This window comes from Phlebotomus papatasi, chromosome 1 (genome assembly GCF_024763615.1).
Source record: "Phlebotomus papatasi isolate M1 chromosome 1, Ppap_2.1, whole genome shotgun sequence".
Taxonomy (NCBI): Eukaryota; Metazoa; Arthropoda; class Insecta; order Diptera; family Psychodidae; genus Phlebotomus; species Phlebotomus papatasi.
The window spans coordinates 83,924,230-83,950,282 of record NC_077222.1 but is presented as its reverse complement, the minus strand read 5'-3'; the positions used below and the strand labels follow the sequence as shown (position 1 = coordinate 83,950,282).

At 34.2% G+C, this 26,053-nt stretch overlaps 1 protein-coding gene across 1 annotated transcript in view; it reads right to left on the bottom strand.

The window, feature by feature from the left end:
- The window catches only part of LOC129810436 (sortilin-related receptor-like), a 48,430-nt gene that overhangs the window by 10,121 nt on the left and 12,256 nt on the right, over positions 1 to 26,053 (bottom strand). The window contains exons 2-6 of the mRNA XM_055860920.1: positions 22,254 to 22,523; positions 14,572 to 17,723; positions 8,495 to 9,662; positions 2,619 to 3,291; positions 2,302 to 2,558 (exon numbers count right to left, since the gene is read on the bottom strand). Of these exons, the coding sequence (XP_055716895.1) occupies positions 2,302 to 2,558; positions 2,619 to 3,291; positions 8,495 to 9,662; positions 14,572 to 17,723; positions 22,254 to 22,523 (5,520 nt within the window). The remainder of the gene's footprint in view (positions 1 to 2,301; positions 2,559 to 2,618; positions 3,292 to 8,494; positions 9,663 to 14,571; positions 17,724 to 22,253; positions 22,524 to 26,053) is intronic.

Sequence of the window (26,053 nt, the reverse complement as noted above, 5' to 3'; positions counted from 1 at the left end):
GCGTCAGAATACGAAATCTTGATTTTGGAAATATTTGACAGCTTGAAATTTTCATCTTGATTTTGGTCTCAGAATTCAAGGCCATCACCTTTTAGATTTTGTATTTTTGTCAGTCTCCTGTCGAGCTACAAATTGTGACATGACTTCCGGATTTGGGTTTCCCTCTTCCTCAGTCAGAGCAGTCGATACCAGCCATTTTCTTTTCATTCCAAGACGGTGGTATAGAGATCTGCAGCTCTTGAGCATAATCAAATACCAATCTTCTGACATTGATTATAGACAATCCGAAATATCTGTCGAAACAATTCAGCAAATAGTTTTGCAATGCTGCTTCCTGCTCTTCACTGAATACGGTTGCTCGTTCTTTTTTCGCGGTTTGTACGCATGCTGTATCTTTCAAAGCTTCTCCTTTTTGCCAGTAACTTCGAAGGGTCTGATAATTTATTTCGTAAAATTTGGCGGTTGAACTCATCGGAACACCACTTTCCACCATACGCAGCGCCAGCGAGAGTTTTCCTGTGTTAAGTGCTTTATTTTTTCTTTTATAGTCACGCACCATCTCGCTTTTCTGTATTTTTTTTTAATACTAAATGATTTGTGAACTAAACTATTTAAATTATTATAATGCCATATTTTCAAACCTTAATGTTTTCTCATATGATGAATAATAGAATAAGGAATTTTCAAACTTCTGGAAATTTGGAAAAACGGAAAAAACACACACGAGACTGCAAATCGTTTTAACCAATGCAAAATAAACAACAAGCGGCGACACATGACAATGACGTTTCCTTTCGCCATGAGACATCAAATAATGCTTCGGTTTTTGTTACTTTTTGCCCCATACCTTTTGATACTTTTTACCCCAAGTGGTTATTTTTAATAAAACGATTTCTGGAGAAAAGAATATTCGGAAAATGCTAAAACGGATAGCGGCTTCGTATTCAAAGTGCATCAATTTTGGAAAATAAGTAGGTAAGAATTGATATCTTCTGCAAGGAAAATATTTCAAAAATAGGACTAAAAATTTCAATATTTTTTATTTTATAAATTCCTTGTTGGAATTCTAAGAAACTTACGACATAGAAGAAGGTCTATGGAGACTATCTATGCAAAAAAAAATTGAAGTTGCTATCTCTTTTATCGTGGAAGATATTGAATTGTGAAATTTTCGATTTGTGATTTTTTACCCCAATCTCCCCTATGTTTTAGGAAACTGTCTTGGAAGGAGATCTGAATGTGTACTCATGCAAATTTTCAGTTGAGTTGAAAGAAAGAATGGAGATCAGAGATAAGCAACAGAACATTGTTCGCCGATCTTAGCTGTTGTGTTTATTTTTTTTTTTTTGTGTAAACGATGTCGAGTCTTGTGGAACGACCACTCCTTCTCAACTAAATAAACTTCCAAGACATTTTTCTTGGCATTCATTTTCACGTCTCGGTAACTTGGCGCCTTGCAAAAGAAATGCACAATGGCTTCCAGACCCAATGGATGCAAAAATCCGCTCAACTTTGCCAAAAAGTGTGTAAAGTGAGGAGGTCCGTGGTACAATTGGTAAGAGCATTCGGCTCTTGGGCGGTGTGATCCCCGGCTCGACTGTCACAGTTATGAGTTCGCACAATGTACAAAATGGCAATAAAAGCCCGGTACAACAAAATAAATAAAATAAAAAAGTGTGTACACTGAGAGAAATCCGAAAAAGTTAGAATAACATTCCGGAAATGTTAATTTTACCCTGCAGTATTGATCCGAAATCGGTGTAAATATTACCCTTTTTAGGTGTATTGGGGGTTAAAGTTACCCTTTTGCATGTTAATTTCACCCTTAAAAGGAGTAAAATTAACATTAAAAAATGTTGATATATTTTTACACCTAAAAAGTCTTAAAGTTATGAGGAAAAAAAGTTAGTCGCACCCTCTTTTTTGCTCAGTGTAGCGTTCATCGGCCGACAAAGACCCACAATACTTCTAAAATGCTTTTACTGACTCCGTGAACATTAAGAATTTTTTTTGGAATACAAAATACAAAGTTATAAAAATTGCAATTCAATTTGCTCTCTTTGTGAATCGCAAAAAAAATTTGATACTTTTTTCACTTGCTTTCAAAACAGAAAAAGATAATGAGACAAAATGATGATTCAAAAATGAGTAATTTCCTGTATTTACCCCAAAAATGCTACCTTTTCTGACATTGAAAAATTTAGCCCAAAAAGATAATGATTCTGTATGAATAAAATTTGTCAATTTGCCAGATAAAACTATTGATTACTGTGAGAAATAAACAAGAATCAAAATACTCACCGCATAACCCGATGGCACTTCGCCAAGAGGGCAACTGTGATCCCATGTGATCATCATTTCGTGTGTATTTCCATCAACCACCACATTGAGATTCCTGGGTGGCCATTTCTCATTGAAAGGTGAATCGAAACGAAGGGGATTGCTACCCAATGGACCCGGACCAATAGGTTCTACAATTCCAACACTGAACAGATATGCTTCACATGGAAAGATGTTAGTTATCTCAGCGGTGAGATTTGTAGTCTTGAGCCTAGGTTCTGCAAAAATAACAGTCAAGTTTGTTAAAGAACTTGGTTTAGTTACATTATTTCCCTTACTCTCAAAGAGTTCTAGGAGAGTTGTCCCATAGTAAATGCCATATGTGAAATCAATGTTGTAGTTGTATCTCGGTCTTTCCCAACTCAGAGTCACAGACATTTTTGTATGATTGGCCTCGAGAGAGACATGAGGTACAGCTGGAACTTCCTCACCAGGAATTGTAAATGATAGTACCTGAGGTCTCCCAAAGAATTGCTTGACAAATGCTGATACTTTGATAATATAGCGAACACCATGATTGAGATGGAGTAGTACAATCTCAGTATCTTTGGTTGTCTTGGGCGGAATATGCGGATATGGCTGAGGTAAAATCATTTGTACAACATACCCATCAACCCCCACAATTGGATCCCATTTGAGTTTCACTGAACTATTCACTGTTTCCACATGAACAAGATTATGCAGAGCATCGATATTTATGGAATCATCGAAAGTCAATCTAGCCATTTGACTGTTAGAACTCTCGTATTTGGAATTTCGAGCTCTCACCCAGAATGCATAAGTTGTATTCCCGAAAAAGCTAGTTTCAATGGTTATTGAGGTCTCATTGGCAACTGTTGTCACGGATTGCGGTTGAAGGGGAGCATAGTTGTTGCTACCACTAATAACACTATAGAACACAGTATAACCGACAAGAACACCACTTGACATCGTTGGTGGTCTCCATGACACCTGAAAGAGATAAAATTTCCAAATTCGTTAAAATTCTGCACATTCTCTGTGCAAAATATAATGCATCCAAGCATAATCCCCTTCACATTTAATTACACAACCTAATCTCAATTAGAATTTACAACTTTATGAAGCATTTTGATGAAATTAATTCATTTGATACACCATAGAAACCACCTCTAAAAAGACCAAATCAATTTTGAAATATATACTCCTCTTTTAGCAACAATACACTTTACACATTCTCTATCAATGTTGCTGTAATTTCATTATTCTCTATCAAAGTTCAGTTTCACGTTGGAATCCTATTTCTAATTAATTGACATGAAAATTTAAATCCTTCATGTTTTATAAAGGTCACCACAAGGTAATTCTAACAGCTACCTATGTATACTTTTTGTGGTGATAAAGCATAACACTGTATAAACTGTTTCAGTGATGGATACATTAGAGAAGTATGCAAGAAGAATGCGTGTGATAAAAATGTGCAAGTGATCATTAAAGAAACTATTGTCAATACTGATAAAAAAAAAACTTCAAAGAAAATGGTCAAAATTACAGTAGACTCTCGCTAATTTGGCTTTTTTAAGATCGGACTACTTTTAAATTCGAGCAGCAGTTCAATTTGAAAAAAAGTTTATCAATATTTTTGAAGTTTTTGAACACTGAGTGAGAGAAATCCGAAAAAGTTAAAATAACATTCCGGAAATGTTAATTTTACCCTGCAGTATTGATCCAAAATCGGTGTAAATATTACCCTTTTTAGGTGTATTGGGGGTTAAAGTTACCCTTTTTCGTGTTCATTTTACCCTTAAAGAGGTGTAAAATTTACATTAAAAAATGTTGATATATTTTTACACTCAAAAAGTGTTTAAGATTATGACGATAAAAAGTTAATCGCATCCTCTTTTTTTTCAGTGAATAAATCAAATTTGATCAAATTTGTTTTGTTTGTCTTATGGCCTCTACACATTGAAAGCAATTTCTGTCAAAAATTGCTTTTTTGAAGGAAATTCCCTGCAGCGTTGTAGGGGGAAACGTCAAATTTCTGTCAAAAACGCAATTTTTGACGAAAATTGCTCCCAATGTGTAGACGCCTTTAGTTATGATGGACTTCTGCATTAATAAGGGGTTTTCATGAAATTTAACATAAATATAAGTACGGAAACTTAATATGAGTATGCAGAACAAAAAAAAATCGTTGCATTTCAAACAATTTGACGCCCGGATTTCTCTTCAATTCGGGTAACATTTCGATCCCAAATGCCCGAATTTGAGAGAGTCTACTGTATATAGGCGATGGTCCATCTTTCGTCAGAAACTGGGATAGGCCAATTTTGTAAATACAAATATGAGACTAAAAATTGTCAGGACGTAGAACCCGTAGAACGATAAAATCTCTATTTTGACAACGAATAGGGGGGAATCACCACTTCTCGCCAGTGAGTGGTACAAGTTGGACAATGGTACAATTTGGACAGGGTTTTTTGTTTTGATAAATTTAGTACTTCATTTTTATTTGTATATTTTTAATGCTTTAGTTTTATAATTTGGTTCCTTGTGCTTAAAAACAAATCTTGTACTGTATTTATCAAGAAAAAAGCCATGTCCAACTTGTACCGGCGAATTGTCCAACTTAAAACACTAATTCCTAATTATATCACTATACCCTACTTTAAAGGAACTACACAAGACTTCTATAAATCATTCATACTTCTCAAAATCAAAAATTTCATCACAACAAATTCATAGGTTTAAAACAAAAATCCCATTTATGTAACAGAATCCTGATACATTGAAATGCAACAAATATCCATCACTTCATTGTCAGTTTAACATGTTCCAAATATATTCTCATTATAAATGAAAAAGAACTCAAATTAAATTAGCCCAATCAGTTCCATCAATATAAAGCTGATTGATTACTAATAATACCGTATTCTCGTGCATTTTTCATTTGAAAGCATTGATATAATCGTCCATTGCACTTATCATTTATGCACAAACCCATTTCAGCTTGAATTTAAAATACTGTGATGATAATCTGCATTGAATAATTGAGCTCAGTTGCAATGTTTTTAATGCCATTGACCGGTTATCATGTGACTTTCACATAGATGGAGGAGGATTTCTTATTCTCAGATCTTTTTTGTTCACTTTTTATTTTCAAACTCTCTGATTACGTGATGATTGGAGAGAAATCCCTAGTGATGGTTAATCTAACTAAATGGTGCTGCATGTTAAATTTATTCACATGCGACTGACTTTGATGATGAATCTTCCAAATCCATTTATTGGAATCTTTAATGACTCATAAAAATCTCACTAAAATCAATGCTCTTCTCGTTCAATCAACTCGTCTCTTGGTATTTAAATTGTTTCATTAAAAAAAGTCTATAGAGTAAGTGTGCCAAATTCCGGCCAGCTTGCAATTCCGGCCACCTTTTTTGTTCCTCGAATTTCCATGAATTTTTAATTTTTACATACTCAAGAAATTATACCATGCAAAAGAATAACAAAAAATGTAGCTTCGACAAACGAGATGACGTGAAAAAGACATTGGAAGAATTCCCGAAAGGCAAGGAACTATGAGAATGAAGGTGGCCGAAATAAGCCACCAAAGCTATGTCTAAATTTTTATTCATTTTAAAAAGTATTAAGAATGATTTTAAAGTAAATAAAGACGATAAACTTTCTACAAGATTCTAAGCAACACTCCTTAACCCTTTAAGGACGACTGGGTCACCCGTGACCCATAGAGAAAATAATTTTTCCTGACTACCTGAAGTTATTTCTTTCTAATGTTTTTACCAAATCACAAAGTAGAAAGATGTAGGAATCTAGGATATTTTTTTGAAAATCTCCAGCTATTTGCTGTATAAAAAAATATTTGAGCTCAAAAATAACGAATTTTCAAATTTTCACGTTGGTAAGGTAAGGGGCTGTATGTCGGCCACTTAAGGATGAGTTTTATGAAAAACTTATGTAAAAGGACATTTAATTTGCCTGTTTTGATCAAATTTTCACCCTAAGTTGTAGTATAGATCTTTGTCCATCTGATTGTACACTTTATTTGGAGATAAAATAATTTTAGATTATTAAAAAATTAAAATGTTTTAAAAATGTAGAGTGTTCCTCAATTCGGCCACTTCAATATAAGCGTTTCTCTACTCGGCCACCTGGGGTTCCTCTAGTCGGCCACTCATTTTTCAAATTTTAAAAGCCCGTAACGTTTTTACGGACTAGAAAAGGATATTGAGGAAGAAAGAAAGGAAACCTTTAAAGAATAGTAATTTTAAGAAAACAAAAAATTGTAAGGGAAAAATTCTTTTTATTCTTTTATTTAGCCGGCCGAATTGAGGAACATGGCTTTAAAATTTCACACCTTCACATTTAAGACAGAAAATTAATATTTTTATCAATAATGAAAATAAATTTATTGCACAGTGTGTTAGTTAAAGTTCTCAACTTGCGGTTTGACTCAAAATTTGACTGCTAAAGTAATCTGTACAGGTAATAAATCGAATAACTCTTTGTGAAAAAATGTCGTGAATATTATAAAGAACATCACAATATGCTGAAAAATGACCAATATTGCTTAAGGTAAATTTGAATCCTCTGACTTTTAATAATTTTTTTAATGTTTTGTGTCTAATTTCATTTGTATTCTCGGTCATTTGTGTTATTTATACAATTATTGACCTTATGATGTTATAAAACTCCTGGAATATTATTGCAAAATTATATAATATGAATAAATAATTCCACCGGCCGACTTGAAGAACACATAGTGGCCGACTTGTTAAACGGCCGACTAGAGAGTACCTTACCTTACTTGAATTTTAATATTTTTAATATTTCTAATTTTTTTTAAGCAAAAACCTCTTGGGACTAGAAACTATAATAACTATACATAATATTTCTCAACAAAGTAAAAATTATAGTTTATTGGTGTTTTGAGGAAAGCGTTATAATTTTCATGGCTCATATATGACCCAATCGTCCCTAAAGGTAAAAAAACACCGAATCTGTCTCTAGAAGATTTTCGAAGATTTGAGGTTAGACTGTTTCATGTTTTTGTGTATGTGTGCGCAAAATAGTTAATTATTCGTGTAATATTGTGTGATATATCATTTAGCTGAGATTTCCCAGTGAAATACTGACTGAAGAAGGTAATATTTTGATAATTTATAAGATACTTCTGCGTATATCTTGTAAATTCATAACTTTTTACTCTTGTAGATGACTTCAAAAAAGAGAAAAAAAATTTCATGATCAAGGAACCCGAAATCATCCACATATTATGCCCGGAAGATAGCGATGATGCCGACAATCTTGTCCTGAACGAAAGCGACATAATATATTTGGAACAAAACGTGGATGAAGTGGACTTTGAAGTCTTCATCGAAAACGCATCAACTCCGGAAGAACTCCCAGGTCCCAGATCCACAGCAATGTGCAACTGTACGTCTTAAATTCCCAGAGACAAGCAACATTGCACCAAACATTGCACAAACAACATTGAATCAAACATGTTTCGAAGAAAACTGAAGTGCACATGGTGCTATCAGAAAAGAGGATTATAAGACCAATTGTATTTGTGAGGCATACGACATTTATCTCTGTGTTGCAAGTACTCGCAATTGTTTCGATGAATATCATAAAAATTAAAAATGAAGTAAATAATACATTTTTTCATAAAAATTATTGTTTTTGTGTACCAGTCTTCAAGGGTCTTTGAGACCAAAAATTGAATAAGATTTTTTAAAATTAATTTTTGATCGTCTTAATTTTTACTCGTACTCTAAATATTTTTTTTTTATTATTACAAATATATTCAAGTTATTCATTCTTCAAAAATAACAGAGCAAACGAGTAAACTAGTCGTCTGGAAAATTTTGAGCTTTTTTACCTTTATGGACGATTGGGTCATATATGACCCATAGTTTTCCAGGACTCCTAGGGATGGGAAAATTTCTTTTTAACCGTAAATCTCTTATTTAGGTTAAAATATCGAGGGAAATTTGATTTCATTGAATTTCGCTCAGCGGAAAGCTTCTCGTCCTTAAAGGGTTAAGTAGAGGGAATGAAAAAAATCAATTTCTATTAAAGATATTACATTTCAAACTTGAGACTTTGGCGCTTGCATGCAACTATGCCGAAATTTGGCAAACTTACCCTACCAGAAGGAAAATACACTCACCTGTACCCGGGAGCCATTCATCTGGATTGCTGTGACATTGAGGGGTTCTGTGGGAACTCCTTCAGCTGTCGTAGTGGTAATGTAGAGGTAGGGCGGTGAAATTCTCTGTGAACCCTTGACACGGACATAAACAGTGAGATTGTACGTTGTATATGGCTTTAGATTGGTCACTTTGTGTTCCGTATTCGATAACCATTCTGTATGATTTGTCCACGTGTCACTTCCCACAAGGGAAACCGATGGTAAAAATTCAAATACAATATTCTGTGGAACGGGAATCCACCAGAACATGAGCAAATTTGTCGCATTGATAGTCCTCTCATCAACACCAATATGAATCACTTGATACACTCGCGACGATGAATTGCAATTCTTCTCATCGGATCCATCATAGCAATCCTGCTTGCCATCACAAATCTTTCCAAGGGGCATACAGTGATTGTCACACGTGAAGTAGCCCAATTTGCACGAGACAGGAATTTCAGGACGATTGGGATGCTTTTCGCAATCCTCTTCGTCACTTCCATCGATACAATTGACAAATTTGTCACAGCGTTTCTCCAGCGGCAAACACAATCCGTCACTGTAGCACCGGAATTTACCAGCTCCACACACTTTTTTAGCATCATGGGCACAGTGTTCCTCATCTTCACCCTTATCACAGTCCGCCATACCATCGCACACATAACGCTTGAGGATACACAATCCAGAATCACATCGGAACTGATTAGGTTTACACTTATCCACCATTGGCGGTGGCATGGGTTTCGCTGTTGACGTCGTATGATTCACAGGACTACATCCAAGTTCATCGGATGAATCACCACAATCATTGACACCATCGCACTTCCACCAGTACGGTATGCACTTCTGATTGCTGCACTTGAACATCCAATCGTGACAAACATCCGCCGGCAAAACATTTATTCCCGGCTTTCTTGGTGGAATTGCCGTAATATTGGGACAATTCAGTTCATCAGCCCCATTTGTACAATCCTGATCACCATCGCATGTCCACGTCTTGTAGATACAATGACCATCTCCACAATTAAACATCCACGAATCGCAAGAATTATTGGTGCAATTGGCTTCATCGCTAGAATCTGGACAGTCATGATCATTGTCACATCGCCATTGCAAAGGAACGCATGTTCCTGTTGAGTTGCATCTGTAATGTCAATGATAAGCCATTATCATCTTATGGCAGGCGACATTCTCAGTGTCACAGAATTCAGACTGATTGCAAATATAGGGTCAATATTGAATATTTTAAGCTTTCAACTCGGAATGCTTGAAAATTCGATTCTTACACAGAAAAAAGTATTTTGTAAAAATGTTCGTAAATGTTTGTGAATTCCTATGGGGGAGTTACGAAATGCTCGTGAATCGTATAACCCACAAACAAGTTCGTAAAATTTTGTACTTTTTTCACAAACATTGTTTGTAACATGGTCATTTGACGAACATTTTTTGTACTTTTACAAACATTTGTTCGTTAATGTTCGTAAACACACAAAAAATGTTCGTAAAATTATGTCATTTGTTCGTAAATGTTTGTTTTCTGTCGAGCATTTTACGAACAAACGATAAAATTTTACGAACATTTTTTGTGTTTTTACGAACATTTACGAACAAATCTTTGTAAAAGTACAAAAAATGTTCATCAAGTGATCATGTTACGAACAATGTTTGTGAAAAAAGTACAAAATTTTACGAACATGTTTGTGGGTTATGCGATTCACGAGAATTTCGTAAGTCCCCCATAGGAATTCACAAACATTTACGAACATTTTTACAAAATATTTTTTTCTCGAGCACTCACTACTAGTGGAACTATACCGATATCGTAAATGAAGCGATCGGTACCGTTGGCGTTGACTTATAAGAGTCTACGTCAAGACAGGATTTCTCTCTCCAAATCCTCTCTAGGCTCAACGTACTACAATCTTTCGTATTCCCTTTACAGTTTCTTTGTGGCCAGCAGCACTGGGCGCGGATCGACGTTTGATCGACGCGTTTTTCAAACCAGACACATCTGCTTAGGGTGTTTCAATAAGGAAAACAATTTTTTAGCATAATTCTCAAGATGCTCTACATGACGAGATAAGAAATTTTTTTCCTTGACGACCATTATGATCAAACGCTGATTAGAGATGGCTGAATGACCCTCTCTGTAGAACAGTTTTCTGACTTTACTCTACAGAGAGGGTCGTTCAGCCACCTCTAAACAGCCTCTGATCATATGGTCGTCGAAGAAAAATTTTCTTGTCTTATCATGTAAAGCATCCTGAGAATTATAGTGCCAAAAATTTTTTTCCTTCTTGAAACACCCTAATCTCATAACATCAAGCTCTTAAATTTAACACTTTGCGAAATATGGTTTGGCTTCTTCTTTGCTTGGCTACTACTTTTAACTAAATATCTAGAAATGAGCTAGAACTATATCATAGTGGGAACCTATAGGGCAAAAAGTGACAAAACAATTTTTTCATGATCTCTCAAAAGAACATTTCTAGAGATTCACGAAGTCCTGTTTGTTGTAAAAATGTAAAATCTCTATCTCTTTTAGGGGAAAGTCCACATGCTTTGTACGATCTCAAGCTTCGTAATAATTAAATTTTTCCTATGCTTCTGAATAAATTTGACTCCGAAATATATTTTATTATTATTATTATTTATTGATGCAGCGGCAAATTGCCATATGCATATAAAAATCAGGTACATTAGGAAATATATTTTAAAAACTTAACATTTTCTCCTAGTTTTTAAAATGTGGGTGCGATGAGTCAAATTTATTGAGAAACAAAAAAAAAGTCAATACGAAGCTTGGGATTGTATGAAGCATGGACACTTTCCCCTATCCTGGAAGATACCAATATTTCAGCTTGTTACTTTTTGCCCCATGGTTGATGGGAAATGTTGGAAAATGTTTAGGAAAATAAATCTTTTAACTCTTTCTTATCCTATGGGAATCTGGGAACTCATAGGAAAATATGTATGCTCTGTAACGGAATTCTGTAACGGTATGAGAATGTCATATCGACTTGTCAGAATATAAGTCGAACAAGTCAATTTTTTACAAAAATTGTTTTATTTACTTTTTCGATACTTCTTTATACCCTCTACCGTCCCTGTGAATATTATACTTTAAAGATAATTATTTTCAAAGTTATAGAGATTTTAAATTGCAAAAATCCAATACTCTGCATGTAAAATCTCAGCTTTAAATCGCTATCCTGTAAAATTTGCCTACTGCGAGTTATTCGTCTCTTATTCTAAGCGGTCAATATGACACATTTTCGTAGTAAATTCGAGAACAGGACAACAGTAAAGTCCAGTGAGCATCAAATGGCCGTTCCAAGGAGCACTATGAGACTAGTAACTGATTATAAATCTGATTTTCAACTAATTTTTCCGAATTTATCACATGAAAATTTTTAAATTTGTCAATTATCATTTCATTACAGAATTCCCCTCCTGGAAATATTTTTTCACTGTTTACGATTTATAAAAATCCTATTCTTGTGGATGATTACAAACTAAAAGATGTCAAGATCTAAATAGTAGAAAGTAGAAGAACATTTTTTTGTACGTGCCCGACGGATTCCTGATCTAAGGCATTTTTGATTTAAAAAAAATCGTGAAATTGGCTAGCTGTTGCTCCCAATATCATGTCACCCCAGGATTTGTAATCAACATGGAAAAAACATAGGGTAAAGGCTCATAATTTTGGACAGTCTGCTTATAAGCATCGATGTTCCAAGTTTGAAGTGCGATATTTTCAATACTAATTGACTTTTTTTGTTACTCTCTTTTCAGAAGGGTTGTTTAGAAACTTGACAAGCTGTTTATTGTCTTTGTTCTTACTAAAATTAGTTTTAATACGTTTAAAAATGAATAGATATGTAGAGGTGAATTTGACTCTTATTTTGGACAACTTGGTTATTAATTTGGACAACTTGGCTGTAAATTTGGACAGCTAATCCGCCTCAATAGGATGCCCATTGTTCTTCACTTCATGAACCAATCTTATTAAGTCCTCTTCCTGTTCATGTAAGGGAAACGTAGAATGTCACAAGAAGCTCGGAAACTTTCCATATCATTCATTAAAGTGAGTTGACTTCGGTACTCCAAGTAAGTGCGGATTCGCTCATTCCCTGGCCTTTCCGGGGCCTTTCAAGGCATTTCTCGCTACATTTCTTTCGTAGAGATGGTGCTCCTTTGTTTCTCCAGGAATTTATACAATCTAGTCATCACAAAAGCAAAAACTTCACGAAATTTCGTGAGAAAAACACCTGTCCAAAATAAGGAGTATTATCTCACTGGTGAATCTCTTAAAAAATTTCCCATTTTTCACACGAAAAATTTAATTGACAAAGCAAATCTCACTTCAGGTCAAATGTACAAATCTTTATTTTGGATCCGAGCTTAGAATATTAAAATCTTTGTGTGACCACCTGGGGGTGAATTCTAAGATTTGGTGATATTCTCACCAGTGAGAAAATCAAAATGAAGATATCACGGCAGATTTTTCACAGCTGCTAGAATTGCGATTCTCAAATTGTGAGTGAAAAGTGACTGACAGCATTCATGGAGAGCTTTTGCTAGAATGCCAAAACCAAAGCTCTCCAGAGGATCTCAACCTTTTTTAGATTGTTTGCGGGCCATTTTGTTCCACCTCTACGTACTTTTAAGCAGGGTTTCACAACTCTGAATCTTTTTTTGAATGTTTCTTTGAAACGCCATATTTCACAGTGTTTTTTGTGTTTAGGAAAATCTTTTTTCCACAATTCTGTAAACAAAATGAGATGAGATGAAGTGATGACAAAATATGCTATTTTAGTGAAGAAAACTACTGGTTAACATATCAAAATCGCCAACAGTACTTCCTAACAGAATGTTATGCTAGTCACACAAGTGACACCGAAAATTTTCAAGACTTTTCAAACAGGTTTTTAACTATTTTCTGGCTTATTTGTGAAAATGTATTAACGTGAAATGACCTAAAAGGCCCTAAAAATAATTCCAAGAAGCATTCCTGTTAGATTTTTGACATAAAATAGCAAAAATCGTCCGTGAAAAGTCTTTTCACCGAAACCTTTCTCGGTGAAAAATATTGGCTATTGAGTTCTTCACGCGAGAAATTCACGGACACTTAGAATCGCTTTCTGTGAAACATTCGTGAAGCTTTCACAGAAACTGTCAAATGATATTCTCACAGCATCTCACTCAGAATTCATACCCTGAGCTCTTAAACTCCTGACTTCAATCCAATTGAAAATATTTGGGGGATTCTTGATTGCCATATTTGCGCCGATATTCGCCAATACACTTACGTTTTGGAGTTAAAATCTGCAATTTTGGATGTTTGGAACAAGTCTGAAGATAAGTTCATCGAAAATTTAATCGATAGTATGCCTATAATTGCATTCTTGAAATACTTCAGAAAAACGTTGGAATCACTAATTTTAAAGATTTGCAGATTGCCATAAAAAATATCTCGAATAATAACATTACAAAAGAATTTATTGACATTATCGTAGTTTTACGATCAAAAACGTATTAAAAAATTGATATTTTCTCAATTCAAATTTAAGAAAGATGTTTCACTGTCAAAAAATTTTATCATAAATAGGATCCAATCAAAATATTTTGTGGAAAAAATAAAATAAAAAAAATATATAGAAGAAAATGTGATAATTGACAAGTGACCTTATGGTTTTGATACACTGGAAAACCATAAAAATCAGCATTTCTTCAATGGAAATATGGGAGAGCCGTTGCAGTGTCAAAAAATTACAATAATCTATTGTCAATTAATTCAATTCAAAGTATTTTGCAGAAAAAATTTAAATAAAACGAATACAGAAAAAAATTTTGAGTTCTGTAAAGTGACCTTATGGTAATGGTACGCACTTTAGAATTCATTATTCATCAAACACTGGATTAAAAATCCATCATTTTAATCAATTTATTTTTAGTGTCCAATTTTATCCTCAAAGTGTCCAATATAAGAAACTGGACAAAATTATGAGCCTTTCCCCTTAAATTTTGCAAATAAACAAGGTTAGACTTACTTGAACTCATCGGATTTGCACTGAATACTAATTGTGTCATTCTTGGCTGTGCAATTGGCTTCATCGGACTTATCTCTGCAGTCATCTTCACCGTCACAAACCCACTTCTCAATGATACACCGTCCATTTCTGCACCTGAACTCATTGGCATCGCACTCATGGAAGCTACAATTGAGCTCATCACTTCCATCATTGCAATCCTTCTCGTGATCACATGCAAAGTACTGAGGGATGCAGATATTGTCAGATTTGCAGGTGAACATATGTGGTGGACATGGAAGGGTCTTCAGGAGGCATCCCATCTCATCGGAATTATCACCACAGTCATTTTCATCGTCACAGCGATACAGCATGGGTACGCACAATCGATTGCTGCACGTGAAGTATCCTGGAGCACAGGTATTAGCCAATTGGGGACAAGTCTTATTGGCATATGGTTTGAGACTGCCCGGACATAGACATTCTCCCGTTGGAGATTTCTCCATGCCATCGGGACATAGGCAGGTGAAACCTTTCTTTGGGGCACCAACGCACATGTGTGAACATTTATTCTCACTGCAGGCATTTGTGCCCTCTTGAATGGCATGAGCATAGACTTTGAGATCCATCAGTGTAGTCATTTCTTCGGCAATTGAGTGAATTATTATGCCTTTATCCTTATCAGCTGAAAATACTGAATCCATCTTCCAATCATCCCAGTACATGAGATCTTTGTACACTGCCACGGCGAAGGGATGAGCTACTCGGGGATCTTGTTCGAGAATTTTTTGAAAACCCCGTCCATGGAGATCACAACTGGCTATATAGTCCTTACTGGCATCCACCCAGTACACCCTTTCGGCTATATAGTCAATTGTCACGCCATTTGGCCAGACAACTTGGGGCTTTGTGAAGAGCATCCGAATATCTGTACCATCGAGATTTGATCGAGACAGTGAGGGTTTTGATGAACTCCAATCTGTCCAGAAGATATAGCCCTCAATGGGATGTACAACAATTCCACGTGGTTTTGACAGATGAGCTGAACCAATGATAGTTTTGCGCATCCTAGCATGAGCATCATGAGATGTTTTTACAGCCTCAATCTTTGTCCTTGTGCCATCCACAAAGAAAAGCAACTGAGACACCCAATCATATGACATACCTTCAACAGATGCCAAATCCGTCTCTACAAGAATCTCTCGAGATTGATTGCCATTGAGACATTGTCTGCCAATTGTATCTGTTAGAATATCTGCCCAGAAAACACAGTTATTTTTCAGATCAAAATCAATGGCAATGACATTTCTCAATTCTGTCACTGGAAGTTGTTCCTTCTTGCCCGTTGACAGATCAATTCGTGAAATATGATCACGTTGGGCTACAATCAAGAAACTCGGTGTCTCCTCCATGGGACAGGCAATTTCCTGTGGCAGATACTGTGATGAATATCCATCGATACAGACATCTCCATCAATTTTTCTATAACCCTTTGTACGATTGTAAAATTGTCCGGGTTTGCAAGTTGGCGGGATTTTATACGGGTCATAGCTAGTTAGAGTTTTATTCCGGATACACGGTGAATTGTAGTTAACCCTTGAAAAGCCAAAATCACACTCAAAATCCCATCCATTGCAAGGGCAAACGACAGTTCTCGTTGGTCTCTGATAGTCAATACCATTGTGACAATTGGCATGTGGAATTCGTCTCTGGTACGTCTCTTGTAAGCCCAAAATACACGGCATTAGAGTGTCTCCTGTGAGAGATCCTGGTGCCCAGAATTTATAATCATCCTGCGTACAATTGCTACTGAATGCATTCTTCAGATCAATCTTAATAATCAACCATCTATGTTCATCCGGTTCTGATCCGAACAGTGTGAAAATTGTCGTATTTGTATGTGGTTCAGTCATCAATCCATAAACTTTCAATTCACGACTGTGAAATGGAGTAGATAGCCATTTATCACCCTCATCTGTCGAATATAAAATTTCCAATGTCTCCCCCTTTGACTTGAAATACTTCACAGCCACGAGAATTCCACCATGATCGCCAAAGTTGAAAAAATGATAATTCTTCAAAATTTGCTTCCATGTAACCCCAGCATCACGGGATATAAAAACTCCCGGATGCCCTTTGAGACTCTTCCCAATGGTTCCCGAAGCCATTATAACACCCGGAGCTGATTTTGAACTCATAATCGTTGGTGATCGTGTAACTGGATACAGTTGACTGAATTTCTGTGACAAATGGAGACTGCAATCTTTGGTGCAATTGATAAATTGCCCCTCATCATCAACTGTTGGTGCTGTAATTGGACGCCATGAAGCACCATGATCAAATGTTATGACCGACACAAGATGCTCTGGGCCCACAATACCCACAACTTTCAAACCCCAAGATGGTTGTCTCGATACCCGACTAGCAATATAAATACCCCGTAAACCCTCAACTTTGTACAAATCCGTAAATGCCTCATCAGATGTCTGAATGAGCCAACTTGATCTCCATGTCAATTCTGGCACAAATGTAAAAACATTCTCCAAACTCGGCACAAAGAACACATGTGTCACCTTCTCATCCACCTCCGACACATACAGATGACATACAATTTCACTGTGTACAACAGACACAAAAATCCTCTTGCCTTCGACATCAGCAATATGAAGACCACGAATTGGGAGATTTGACTGAAATTCAGCCTTCACAAATCGCCCTCGTTTGTACGATATCAATAACTGAGTGTCATTCATCACTTTTCTCGTGGCAAACATAAAATCCTTCTTAACATGAAAATCCTGCACATTCTCAATCAACAAATTAAAATTAATTTTACTCCGATCCTTTATCAATTCCGATGCATTCATAAAAATCACCGATGACGCATTATTGGCCTCTTTGCGTTCAACGTACAAATGCACAGGCATTCCCTCACCCGATGACCACACAAAAGATTTCACAAAACTCTGCAAAAGTGTAAAACTCTGACCAAAATCATTCGTATAGTAGAGTTTACGTTCGGGGTCTTCCTTATCGAGTGCCAAAAATGTCTTACGATCGAGCTCATAGAAAGAAATGTCCGAAGGTGAAAAATCCAATGTGCTCCTTTGCACTGTCTTTCCATGATCCAAACTTGTAAAAATTGTCTTGTGCCTTGGATCAGTGAAGACGATCTGAAAAAAATTATTATTATTATTAAAAATTTTAAGGCTTTGTTAACATCGCCTTTGGTTTTAGTGTTTTTGAACTTTGTGCATATTTGGCCTTTATAAGTGTGTTTTGCATTTTGTTATTCTATTTATTTATTTATGTATTTATTTATGTATTTATTTATATTTTATTAGGGTAAATGTTCTAATTCAGAACCATTTCCAGGCGCTTTAACTTTGACAGAAGATTGAACACATTAAATTCAACTTTTTTTTTCTAAAGAAAAATGCATAAATTTGCTCTTTGACCCTTCTATAATGCTAGTGTTGAGTGAAAATTTTTTAAACATAATTTGAAAACCTCTTAAATACAAGAAAAATACCCGAGTGCAAAGCGCTGCTATTGGAAACAAATTAATCCAAATGGAAACAAGGAAAATTTTCTAATTGGAGACAAACAAAGTGAAAATGTAAATGAAACCGCGACGAAAAGCTTCCAAAAAGCCTTGTTGAGTTGCTCTTGAGTACAGGATTTGTTCTTATTCGCAGACTTTTCTCATTTCCCATCAACAAAAATAAAAAAAAGAAAGTTAAGAGTTTTTCGTGTAAAGTGTCATGTAAAACTCTTACAGCACCTAAGGAAGCACGGTATAGTTTTTACAAAAGCTTCACAAAACCCTTGCTAAAGGTGATCTTCGAGCCGTGAATTTCTCATGTGAGTAACTCATGAATCTTAGAATTCTTACACGGTAAAAACTTTTGGACACTGACCAAAATATTGGAACAAGTTTTCCTTGGAACAATTTTTTTTTTGGAATTAATTTGTACCTAGAGAAAATATTTGTTTCTTCCAAAAGGTTTTCTTCACAGTTTTGTTACGAAATATAGTTACAATTTTGTTAGAATTTTCTTTTGAAACCGTTTTGATACGGTGGAATGTCTACAAATTAGAGTTGATTTCGTTTTATACAAAATTTGTTCCTGAAAGTTGGAATAGAATTTGTTGCACTCGACTGTTTTGTTCCCACTGTCAGGAACAAATTGGTACATTTTTAATAATAACTTTGCAAGACAGAATAACTTTGCAGACACTCCAGAAAAACACTTTTTGTGCACAAAATTGGTAATTATTTCATTTGAAAAGTTCACGTACCGTTAACAATAAAGATTAACACTTAATTTAACTAAATTCAGCCAGAAATATGAAATAAATATTGAGAGAAAAACGAATAAACAGTCACCTTATTGTGTTTTTCATTGGAAAACATCGAAAAATTCGATGGTGAAAAGTACACTTTTAATTTTTCTGAGAAATTAAAAAATTAAAATTTATGAATATGAATGGATTTTCGCTTTATTTGGAGCAAAATAATCTAAATAATAAAACTGTGGTATATAGAAAACTATAAATAATTAATTTAGTGATGTATTTATCATGGGAAAAATTGACGTTTCCATTTGGAGTAGCTAAAAATTTCCATTTGGAGCAGGTTTTGAATTAGCATAATTTACCCTAGGGCAACTTTAGATATTTACTATTAATTTGTGAAATTGAGTGAAGTTAAGACTTTTGGAGGATACTCATCTGTCAACAATATCCTGTTACAATACCGACAGATATCGCAACTCAAAACTTTTTTCTAATAATAAATAATAATAAATAAATAAATAAATAAAAATGCGTGGTTAACGAATAAACCATTATTGTGGCTAGCGAATAAACCAAAGTGAATAAACCATTTTTTGTTTCTTTAGAACTTGTCGGTCTTTCACTGAATAAAAATAATTCACAAATAAGTTAAGGGCCTAGTATGTTAAAGTGAGCTTTGCGTAGCTACAAAACCATCCGGTCAATCTGTCGGAGCAGTTTTTGTTGTTGTGTTTTCGTGACTTTAGTTTTAAATTTCTTTGTGAAATCCAATTTCTTGGATAAAATTAATTTTTTTATGGCCCAGAGAGTCACATATGTAATAATCTTTGTACAGACTGACCCTCTAGAATTGAATTTAATTAAATTGAATTTAATAGTAAGGGTAGGGTTTCAGGCTTCGCGCACACTCTGGCTTCAAAAACTTCATATTTTTCCCATATTTCTTTTCTTTAACGAGCTGATCTATTTATGGCAATATACTTATTAGCTAGTCTTAAATCACACAATTCCTGAAAAAATAGGTTAGATTCATTAAAGGAATATGGCAAAATATGAAGTTTATAAGTCAGAATATGTGCGAAACCTGAAAACCTTCCCCTATATTTTCTGCAAATGTTTAGTAAGTGTATTACGTGTAAGACTTCGTTTCATTGATCACACATAGATGGATCGGTTCTCTCGATTTTATATTTGCGTGTGAACCAAGTGCGTCCAATTCCAAGATTAGTGAAAAATTTTAAATGTAAATTTATTTTCACGAATTTTATTCGCTTTTGAATGACTCACACAATGCAAATTAAAAGACTATTAGCAAGTCTTAACGTAGAGTGCAATAACCACTATTCGTCATTTTAATTACAATGAATATAGGGTGGTATGCGCAAAAACCAGATGATTCACTTAATCGTTAATAAATCAGAAAACCTATGCACAGAAACTAGCTTGCTAATTTATAAATAAGCTGACTCAAATTAATAAGTATTCCTATACATAGAACTTGACATTTTACTGACTAATCTAATTTTTGATTTATAAATATGCTCCTCTAGAGGAGCTTCATACACTTATTATCACCAAATTAAGTAGGTAAAAACATTAAGAATAGATAAATTTCATGCAGTAAATTGCGATTTATGTAATCTTATACATTTTTACAGGTGGTCGCCTTGATATGAAGCAAACGATTTTCGGTGAAAAACTTTCGGAATTTTTCAAATTTTTTGATAATCATGTGAAAATAAGCCAAACTAAACCATTTTAAACATTTTACTTATACTCAAACTAAAACTAAAATACTCAAACTAAAACATTTTACTTATAAAGCCTAAAAGAAAATTGGCTTTTTAAAATTAAAGATATTTATCGTACAATATATATCATCTTTTATATATTGTACATATATTTTATATATGTATTAATATATATCATCGAAACTGTCACACACCGAAGGTTTAGGATTATCGATTAGAGACACTTTGCATAAATTTCTTTTACATAATTCTTTACTGCCAAATTTTACAGGCTATATATTGTCAAGAATGAGCCTGAGTCTATTTGGGCCTTAAAATTCCAACGTAAATTTATCTTCACGGACTGTTGGTTTCTTGGGAAATTCGGAATTTGGTTCATTCGAAATTTCGACCTTTTCGGGATTTTGACAATTGAGACGGTAAGAGCAGAAGTAATCTCCTTTGTATGCATTTCCCTATTTAAATAGTCCACTTCTGATCTGAGCGTCGCAATTCGGGCTTTTGGCCCATTCGAGTTTCGAACTTTACGGAATAATGGTCTATTCGGAATTCTGGCTTTTCGAAATTTTGGCCCATTTGGGTCTTTGCATGGTTTTCAATATGTTGATCCACTCACGATTTTACCCATTCGGAATTTTGACTTTACGCGATTTTGTCTTTTCGGAATTTTTGACTATTCGGGATTTTGGCTTTTAGAAATTTTGGACCATTCGATATGTCGTCCATTCAAATCCTTTTTTCAATGACTATCTAGATTTTTTTTTCAAAAGTTTTATTATTATTTAAAGTGAAAAATTCTGTATGTCCACAAAAATGCTCTTTCAAAGTTGTTTGTTTAGAGATAATTTAGAGGAAATTTTTTGATTACATTTGCAAACCAAAAAATTCATTACCTAAAATTAACCGAAGTCCAGTAAAAAAATAACGATAAAGGGCTAATTCGCCTTATGGTTTTTTTTAGTTAAAAAACTAATTAAAAGTCAATTTTGAAAGTGTTTCTTTTTGTACACTTCCTTTCTTCACATTTTCCCTCTGTTCTTTCTCTTTCTCTAATTTCGCACAGCGGACATTTATAGACAAAGCAAAAGTGCAATAAGTAGATATTTCAAATCTGCATAATTAACATTTGACACTGGTAATTGTGTAATGAAACATTTGGATTGATATTAAGTGTTTGTTTATGAAAATAAACTTGATGTTAAATGAAAAAAAATAAGATATGTATTTTAAAAGTTTCCTCTATTGCACATATCCCCCTATAATCAAGTCATTTAAATCTCTGAAATTGTATAGTTATCCAGAAGATTGTTACAATTATTCTATATAATACAATATCACTGTCCGTTGAAACAGCAAAATATTGTAGACACACTCATCCTCCATAATCTCAACAATATTGTGTGAATAAGGGTCATTGATCTGTGTCGGTGTTTTCTTCCATAGACTTCAATATAACATTATTACTTTTGATTTAAATGAATTTAAATAAAAATGCCGCGAAAGAGAATTCGCTAAAGTGGAACAAAACACCTACATAGAAACTGGTTCATAACTCAATTAAAATATGTACATTATATATAATGAGTTAGTGAAAAGAAAGATAACTACTACTGTAAAACAAATAAAGAAAAATAAAAAAAAAAGTATAATCACCGTATTGAATTTTGGATGTGTGATAAATTGATCCAACGTTGAATTTTCTTCACTTCCGTTCACCGACACTTTAAACATATCCGTTTTGTCCTGAAAAGTATCACCGTAGTCATAAGATATGAATACAGCCGATGGTGAGGGTGTTTCAGCCATTTTTGCATCCTCCATTGGTCCAAGGGGTGGCTCACGCGCCAGGCAAATCATTACATCCGTACCCTCACCCAGCCAGTGCACCATCAGCTGAGCATGACTGTCATTGAGAGCATTCACCTGCAGAGAGATTAACACAATTGAAAATAAATACACTTTCAGCAGTTCAGCCAACAAAACACGCTAGAGGCATTGAAATTTTCACGCATTTTATCGAATTATGTGCTTCCCTTCTCTTTATCAATAATTCAATCATTTTTTGCAAACTCCACACAATACAATTGGATTTTATCTATTTTCAATAATAGCGGAAGATACAAACAAATGCACAAACTAAACCGTTATCGCTGTGGAATTTCCAACACTAAAAGTAGAGAAATTATATTTCTAAAATGCAATACCATTAATTCACTGCCAAGGTTCTTTTTGATTTTTTTTTATTATTATTGCTAAAGAAACAAAGTATTATTTGCTCGAATGGAGCAGATGAAAAATTCACACGGCATCCCAGGTATATTGTATTATTACAAATTAACAATCAAATAATTAATTAACCTAGACTCTGGACAATATTTTTTACGTGATTGTAAATTAATTTATTATTTTAAAAATGTTCTAAATTGTTTGTATACACTCTAAATGAGAACAGAGTGATTTAAAATCATTTTCGGTATACAAACGAATTGAACAAATTTAATTCGCATTAAGAATTGTCCAAAGACACAAAGGAATAGGAATTTAGAAGTTTAAGACTTGGAAGGGGTTCAAAAACACCTTCAAATCGAAATCAAACTTGCCTCAAACACTTGAGAATCACACTCTCTAAAGTTGGTTAACCTTTAATTTTGAAAAACCGCTAAAAAAATTTATTGAATCACCTGACAAGTTTTCAATTTAAATAACATGTTTTAGAAGGGAAGGAAAAAGTTAGTGGAAAATACAGGCCAGTGTAAAACGATGAGAAGACTTGTCAAAGGTTTCCCAAAAACCCCAAGTCACAATCACAATCCGTTTGCTCTAGCTATATTGGCGATTAAACATGGACATCATTATTCGGAAATCGTTAAATAACTTGTTTATTGAATATTTAATTATACTCGTAGAGTAAATTTCAATTTATTCATAATTGTTTCAGTTTTTTTTATTATTTTTATGTAAAAAGGGGTGGCAAAGCGTCCCGGCTTAACGGAATGCTCAAATTCGTAACTTAGGCGGTATATTTAAGCACCTTTGCATAATTTTCCGTTTATTAATACAATTAATAATAATACAATTATAATACAATACAAGAGTAATATAATTAATTTGCCGATAAAAATTACTTATCGGTTACACTGTTGAAAATGAAAGGATTACCGGAGATCCCTTGAAAGTATCCCTGTTTTGACACTTATTTAACTACAGAATAAACGATTAAAAACAATGAAAAAGTCGTCTTTAGTGTTCGCTCAAATGAGAGAAATATGATGTTATAGAGAGCTTAAATTTCCCGCCTTATATTTAGTAATAAATGCTATGCTAAGGCAACCTTAAAGTTTGAGACGCAATGTCTCCTTTCTAGGTGAGCGCCTGTGGTGATGGTAGAGATGACTGTATTAGCTAGTCGATCGTATACGATCTTAGTGGGTACGGACGAGAGTTCGTATTGAATCGTACAAGTGATAAGACGTAGTGCGGAGAGCACGCAACAGTCTGGAGCCCATACCCCTACGGAGTAATAAGTTTGCGATAAAACAAAATCTAGTGGAAACTGGAGTAGTAGTAAACAGGGCAACTACCCCATGTTTACCAGTGCTCTAGTTTCCCCTATCGTGATAAATGTCCATACAAAATTTCAAGAGACACTAGTGATCCTTTGAAAGGATCAAATATGATTCATCCTTTTGAAAAGATGAAATATGATCCTTTTATTTTTGCCAGTTTATGAATTGGTTCATTACCGATTCATAACCAATTGGAACTAATTACGTATTGCCAGAAATTCCAAGACCTATCCAATGAGACCACTAGTTAAAACAAATTAATCAAATTGGATAATATTTGATTCTTTGCAAAAAGATTGATCATATTTGATCCTTTGAAAGATTCACCAGTGTCTTTTAAAAATTTTTTATGTACATTTATCACGATAGGTTACGTTTTATCGTGAACTTATTGCTCATATCAAATATATCCCATCTGAGCAAAGACCGAAGACGACTCTTTCATTGTTTTTATTCGTTTATTCTGGAGTTTAATAAGTCGCCGCCGCCGGTTGCGGCTACCTCTCTCGTATTTGCATTTGTTTTGTATCTGCATTTGGTGCAAACTACAATACAGACGTCCCCTCTTGCGTGAAATGATTACACAAAAGAAATGCAGATACGACAGAGGTAGACGCAACCGACGAAGTGTTAAAACATGGATACTTTCAAGAGATACTCGGTGATCCTTTCATTTTTACCAGTGCTCAAAAGAAGATACTATTCGGCTGAGAAATATGCTTTATATAGCCATTTTAACGGTATTAAACATTGACCTTGAAAAACCGTTATTAGGATTCAACAGTATTTTCGTATTTGGACGAATATCCGCCTAGGTAATCTATAAAACATATCCAAAAATGAAAAAAATATCGGACGACGGACGCATCTTCGAGTAATCAAAAAAAAACATGATTTGAAATGAAGGTTCGGCATAGCGGAAAATGGTAATATTGTGAAATTATTTTTTTTTTGCTTTTCAATAGTGGACGCTAACTTCACTTCTTTAGATTATCAGTTGTCAACTCGGCGTTGTTTATTTTCTGGAATTGTCTGAGTTCTCAAATTAAGCGAAGAAAAATAAAATAAAGTGAGTATTAAAAGATGATCAACTGGAAAAGCAATGCTGAATATATTCTTTTAACAATATTATTCAAAATAATAGGGTTTGGGCATTTTCAAATAAGTGGTGTGAAGTGGTTACAATGGTGGCGAAAAGTACTAAAAAGTGGCGATGAAATAGTTATTTTTGCATTGCAGGGTCGAAGGAACGCTTGTTCGATAGGGAACCCCTATTGACACTTTTGTCAAAATGTTGAAATTTATTTAATGTATCTAATAAAATGTAAGTAATATGACATTTTTTTTAATTAATCTACGTTTTTCGATAAGGATAAGTGTTCAAATTTCGTATTCAAAATGGTAAGTGTAGGGTGTCAATAGGTCCTCATACGAGTTCTTAAAATATCAATAGGTGTTCCTTTCACCCTAAAAAAAATCTTTTTTTAAGTACTCTAGCGTTAAATTTGAAAACTATTGATTCACGAATCTTCATCTAATGCATCTAAGTAACTTTAGGTCACATTTAAGTTACTTTATAACAAAGGTTTAAAAATTATAATTTTTTTTTTAAGTGGTGAGAAAGCGGCTACTCTACCCTAACTAAGTGAGTATACTTTTGTAAGCGATATAATATATAAAATTGCCAACATGTCTCGGTTCATTAAAATAAATAAATAAACGAATGATAATAAAATATCTCTATTTTGTGGACTTATTTCAACAAACTCTATTTTTAGTCAAGGGCAAATCATATTTCCACGTGTATTTTCAATTGATCCATTACTAGAACATCATCTAAATTGTAAAAATAAATTGAAATTTCCTAATCGAATTCAACTAGTGGTT